Here is a 6,710-nt window from a genome sequence, read left to right on the forward strand (position 1 = left end):
AATTGTGATATTTTAAATATGTTTTGGCATTATAAAAATCTTCTGCTAAAACAGAAATATGGTAATGAAAATTAACATTGCTCATTGTTAATACGGATTTGAGATGATCTCATGATCTCAATCACTCGATCAATATTCTTCTGGTTACTCAGCATGATCAGTAATCTTGGTTATCCAAATAGACTTCTTCTTAATTGTGGATATGAACTGTGGATTTGATGAAGCAAATACTACTTTGTTGTTTAATGAAGCATCTTGCAATTCCTAATTAATTGAGCTTTCAATTAAAATAATACTAGATGAATTGGTATTTTTGAATGTTCATATTTGTACTTTTATTATACAGCCGTAAAAGTGTGGCACTTTGAATGGTTCTTCTCAGTGAGAGTATGTCTGTGACGATCTAACTGGTCTACATCAAGACACGCATATGAACTTGTGGCATCTGAATTAAGCCAACATCTGAATTCTACATCCGGCGACAACGTGTGACAAGGAAAACATTGTATCCACAAACTGTGAGATTGTGAAAATCTAAACTAGTACATGTACATGTTTTGTCATAAAATACTTTCTAGTATTCCAAATTCTCTCTGTGCACAGATGATTAAGATTGAAACATTCATAATCATTTCAAGAAACCGGTTTAATATTTATAGTAACAAAAACAAAAGAATGTTACATAACAGTGATCTTTATTTTTGTGTGTATTGTTTATTTTGATATTATAGATGAATAAGACTGATTTAAGTATAAATTTGTGTAACGTGTATATTTCATCTGTGTCCTTAGATGTGTATGATTCCAGATTCAGTAGTTCAAGACATTGCCAAAAGCAATAATCAAGATCAATCTCTTGTTCTTGACATTTTATGGGGCTCGTCCGGGATCGTTCGAAAAAGGAATGAATATTTCTTAGAGAAGGAATATAACGAATATGTCTTTGAGTCACTGTCATGAGGGTCATACATTTCTTTGTGAAATAGATGATATATATTGTTACAAATACTAGTAGGTAGGTTCAGTGAATGATCTGCATCTTTGGATAATTTTAATTAATTTGTCAGCAAATTGCTATTGTTCTCGCTTCGTATTCTGCTCCGTTACATGTTACACTGTGCTATTATTTGTCGCATATGCTAGGCGTTGCCATTTCAAATTTTAGGTGTGATATTATTCCTCAGCATGGAGTTAGAAAAGATAACAGAGGTGGGCAAACAATTAGGTCTCGATGGGGCTGACTTACACAAATTTATTCAAGAGGAAAGAGCAAGTGAAAGAGATTTGAGGGCTATGCAAAGAGATTTTCAAAAAAAAAAGAACATCATGAGAAAGAGGTTTTGAGCATGCAAATTGAGTTAGAAAAATTGAAGAAAGGGACAGCTGAGCAGGCTCCTAGTCCTTCGCTTTTAGATATACTCCGTCCAAAAGCTAATACTCCTAAGTTACCTCAATTCTGTGAAGATAAAGATGATATGGACGCTTATCTTCAAAGCTTTGAACACTACGCTGATGCGCGACATTGAAAAAAAGAAGAGTGGGCTGTTAACCTGAGTGCGCTTTTGCAAGGGAAAGGTGTTTCCACTTACAATAGGCTAGCTCCTTCTGAAGCTAACAAGTATGATGTTTTAAAACCAGAATTGCTTAAGGCTTATCAACTCACTGAAGAAGGTTTTAAGGACAAGTTTAGGTCAGCTAAACCAGAGTCTAATGAAAGTGCTATTCAGTTCTTAGCTCGTACTCGTGATTATTTAGATAGGTGGATAGAATTATCTGAAACTCCAAAAACATTTGACGGTGTTGTAGATTTGTATCTCAAGGAACAATTTTTAAGTGCTTGTTCTAAAGACTTGCCTCTTTTTATTAAAGAACGCCATCCTAAGACTTGTAAAGATATGACTGATATTGCTACACAATTTCTTGATGCTAGAGGTGGATGGGGCTTAGCAGCCAATAGTAAGACTAGTCAGAGAGGACAATCGTCTTCGGGTAAGAAATCCCATACTCAGCCCAATCATAGTAGTAATAGTAATACAAGTAAGCCAAATGACAATCGTAAGCCAAATGACAATCGTACATTTCGACCTCGGTGCTACATATGTAATAAGACTGGTCACATGACGAAAGACTGTCCTGATAGATCCAGAGTGCTCAAGGCAGCAGGATTAGTGACGGGTGCTAAATCAAAAACTAACACAGGTAAACAGAAAAACCAAAATTCTGCAGGTAATCAAAGTTGTACAAATTGTGATTGTGACAAGTGTCAAGGTATTACAGATTTAGGTGCTTGTATGGTGGTAACTAGGGATCCACATTGTACAGACTCGAAGCAGATGATGGTTATGTCACTTTGTCCTGTGGACACAGGTTACCTGTGATGAGTGCTGCGTGTAGTGCACACGGTGTAAAGAAGATGCCAATTACGCAAGGTATGGTAGATGATAACTTAGTCACTGTCTTACGTGATAGTGGTTGTAGTACTGTAGTAGTTAAGTAGAAGCCTAGTGTCAAATAGCCAATTGACTGGTGAGTATAAAACATGTGTACTCATAGATGGGACTATTAGAAGAGTGCCAGTTGCCATTATTGATGTGAATACGCCATATTATGTTGGTGAAATCACTGCCTTATGTATGAACAACCCTGTCTATGACCTCATATTGGGTAACATTCCAGGTGTTCGTGATCCATCACAACCAGATACTTCTTGGAAGAAACCAGATGTTCATTGTGAACAACATGGTGAGTTAGAATTAGACACACCAGACTTAGTTAATGCGGTTGAGACTAGAGCTCAAAAGGTAGCTAAGGAAAAGCCTCTAAGAGAACTTAAGGTACCAAAAGCTATGAGTGAGATAGTTACTGTTGAGAAGCTTATCCAGGCACAGGAAGGTGATACTACCCTAGATAAACTTCGTGAGATGGCTTATTCAGGAGAAGAAAAGGTAACTCGTAATGGTGGTAAGTCTAAGTTCGTTTTACAGAAAGGAATACTCTACCGAGAATTCCAATCCCCAACTTTCCAATTTGGCGAGAAACTCCAACAGGTTGTTGTGCCAAGACAGTATCGTGACCAGGTAATTAAATTGGCACACGAATCCATCCTTGGAGGTCATCAAGGTATCCAAAAGACAACGGACAAGGTACTTAGCAATTTCTTTTGGACAGGTTTGACTTCAGATATATCTAGATTTTGTCAATCATGCGATAGCTGCCAAAGAACGTTATCGAAAGGACGCGTTACAAAAGTACCGCTTGGAAGCATGCCATTGATCGACACGCCATTTCAACGCATTGCAATTGATTTGGTAGGACCTATTTACCCATGCACTGATCGTAAGAACAGGTACATACTTACAATTGTGGATTATGCGACACGCTATCCGGAAGCTGTTGCATTAGCCCACATAGACACAAAAACTGTAGCTGAAGCATTGTTAGACATTTACTCAAGAGTAGGTATTCCCCGTGAAATCTTGACAGATAATGGATCTCAGTTCATTAGTGATGTGATGAAGGAGGTAAGTAGACTTCTTTCAATCAAGCATTTAACCAGTTCTCCCTATCATCCGATCTGTAATGGACTTGTAGAAAGGTTCAACGGAACTTTGAAACTTATGTTACGTAAGATGTGTGAAGAACGTCCAACTGACTGGGACAGGTATTTAAATGCATTGTTGTTCGTGATACAGAGAGACTCCTCAATCCAGTATTGGATTTTCACCTTCAATTGCTTTATGGTAGAGTGGTGAGAGGTCCCCTTACTGTGTTGAAGGAACTGTGGACTGGTGAGATTGAGGAACCTGAAACTAAGAGTACGTATCAGTATGTGTTAGACTTAAAAGATAGACTAGAGAAGACTTGTGATTTGGCACGACAAGAATTGCAGAAATCACAGAGTAAGTACAAGAGTTACTACAATAGGAAAGCCAAGTGTAGGAAATTCAAAGTAGGTGATGAAGTCCTCTTACTTCTTCCAACTGATCGCAACAAGCTCCTCATGCATTGGAAAGGGCCGTTTCCCATTGTTGACAAGGTAGGATCTATGGATTACAAAATAGATTTTGGTCACCATGTGAAAACTTTCCATGCAAATCTTCTGAAGAAGTATTACAGGAGACAAGAAGATCAGCCACAAATGGTTGTGACTGCAGGACTTCTTGATGTGGCTTGTACATCCGTCATTGAGATTGAGGACAACGTTGAGCTGAAATCAAATGAGAATCTGCTACAAATTTCGCGACTCAAACAGAAGGAGTTTGCATCTGACGTCAAGGTATGTAGCAACTTGTCAGATGAACAGCAACATGAGGTAAAGAGACTGCTGAATAACTACAAGGACGTGTTGACTGATGTTCCAGGTGACACCAACTTAGGTCATCATGATATCAAGCTCACAGATAACACACCTATTCGTAGCAGACCTTACCCCATACCACATGCACTTCGTGAAACTGTGAAGGATGAAGTGAAAGCCATGATAGACATGGGTGTTGTTGAACCATCTGAAAGTCCCTACGCTGCTCCATTGGTAATAGTAAAGAAGACAGATGGAAGTAATCGCGTGTGCTGTGACATGCGCAAGATTAATCGTGTCACCGTCTTCGATGCGGAACCAACTCCTGATCAAAGTGAAATATTCGCAAAGTTAGCAAATGATCACTTCTTCACTAAGATCGACCTTAGCAAAGGTTATTGGCAGGTGCCATTAACAGAACATGCCAAACCACTTACAGCATTCATAACTCATGATGGACTCTACCAGTTTACACGTATGGCATTTGGACTAGTAAACAGTGGAGCTACGTTTAACAGGATCATGAGGAAACTGTTGAGAGGTTTGAAAAGTGTTGACAACTATATCGACGACATCTTAGTACACACTGCATCATGGGAAGAACACATAGAGACGTTGAGAGAATTGCTGCTGAGATTAAGAAAGGCCAAGTTGACTGCAAGACCAACTAAGTGCTACATAGGTTTTGAGAAGGTAGAATTTCTTGGCCATGTCGTAGGTCAGGGTATGCTGCAACCAAACTCAAACAAGTTGGAAGCAATTCAGAATGCGCCAAGACCACAAACGAAAACTCAACTTCGTTCATTCCTTGGTTTGGCCAATTACTACAGAGCTTTTATACCAAACTTTGCTGCTGTAGCGGTTCCACTAACAGATGAGACTAAGAAAGGAAGACCAACCAAGATAGAATGGGGTGACAGCCAGGAATTAGCGTGCCGAACTTTGAAGGCAAAGTTGTCGGAATCTCCCATTCTTCATCTTCCAGACATCAACAGACCGTTCATTCTCCGAACAGATGCGTCTGATGATGGTGTCGGAGCCGTTCTACTACAAGAGTTTGATGGAGAAAAGTTCCCCATTTCGTATGCCAGCAAGAAACTACTGACTGCACAGAAGAACTATTCTGTGATGGAGAAAGAGAGTTATGCCATAGTTTGGGCTATTCAGAAGTTCGAACCATTTCTGTACGGACGGAAATTTCAACGGAAACTGACCATCGGCCATTGTTATGCATGCAACGATCCAAGGTAGCAAATGGGCGATAATGCGATGGGCGTTAGCGTTGCAACCTTATCACTTCACAATGATAGCGATCAAGGGCAAGGATAACGTTGGTGCTGATTACATGAGCAGGTCGACAGGTTAGTAAGTTTTCACTCATGGATCGGTGTGTAGTTTTGATCTTATTCCAAGTGTGAAAATTTAAGGTGGTAAATGTTAAGGTAACATTTATCTTAAGGGGGAGTGAAATGTCATGATGATATATGGCTTTTCCCTCTTGGATAACTTTAGGCCAATAGGATTTATGTTTTTCTCACCTTAAAGTGAGCTGGTTGTTTATGACAAGTAGTCATGCATCATGATTCTTCTTATTGATAGGCAGATTTTCTTAGCTTCTACACATAGGGTTCAGATTGTTATGCAAATGAGTTGCTCCCTTGTTCAGGAGTGGGAGATATCTGGTCTGGGCATTCAAATACAAGACAGAGGAGGGTTGACACCTAACTTGTTGTACTCCATGTTAATGCGCTAAATCCATGTGCAGGAATAGTATAGACAGGGCTGCATGTTTGCATTTCTTTATGAAAGTTAAAACAGAACTTTCTCAACTGCTGCGCTGCCTCGCCAGTGTAACTTATTGTAGCCAAATACTTTGCCAGGATAGTGGTGCTGGAGTTGTTATCATCTTTATAAGCTGACGTTTGTGTCATGAAAGCAGAGCTTTCCTCCTAACTACTGGGTAGTTGTTTTGGATGTCAAATTGAAATATTTCGTGTAAGTTTAATTTTATTTTGTTATGATTTGTAAAGGAAATAATCAGTGTAAAATACCCAAATTTATTATGTGGAGGATTAAAGTGTAGTAAAGGTTTAACATCTGTCTATGTAAAGGTTTTATGCAAGTTAAAGCAAGACAGAAATTAGTAAATTAATTCCTCCAATTTGTTTAGAAATTGATAGTAATGTATGATTAGGTATTCAAGCAAACATTGTGCTCATCCATGCTAATCATAAGATGAATACAGTTGTATTTCGATAATTGTGATATTTTAAATATGTTTTGGCATTATAAAAATCTTCTGCTAAAACAGAAATATGGTAATGAAAATTAACATTGCTCATTGTTAATACGGATTTGAGATGATCTCATGATCTCAATCACTCGATCAATATTCTTCTGGTTACTCAGCATG

General features: G+C 38.6%; 1 protein-coding gene across 1 annotated transcript; it reads left to right on the top strand.

Annotated features, from left to right (window-relative positions):
• Window positions 1-1,185: 1,185 nt before the first annotated feature.
• On the top strand, window positions 1,186-5,548 carry LOC140140693 (uncharacterized). The gene is given in 5 exon segments (XM_072162450.1): window positions 1,186-1,273; window positions 1,534-2,199; window positions 2,334-2,494; window positions 2,496-3,661; window positions 3,745-5,548. Coding segments are annotated over 5 exon segments (3,885 nt in total).
• Window positions 5,549-6,710: the final 1,162 nt, after the last annotated feature.

The sequence above is a fragment of the Amphiura filiformis genome, chromosome 19 (genome assembly GCF_039555335.1).
Source record: "Amphiura filiformis chromosome 19, Afil_fr2py, whole genome shotgun sequence".
NCBI classification, from domain to species: Eukaryota; Metazoa; Echinodermata; class Ophiuroidea; order Amphilepidida; family Amphiuridae; genus Amphiura; species Amphiura filiformis.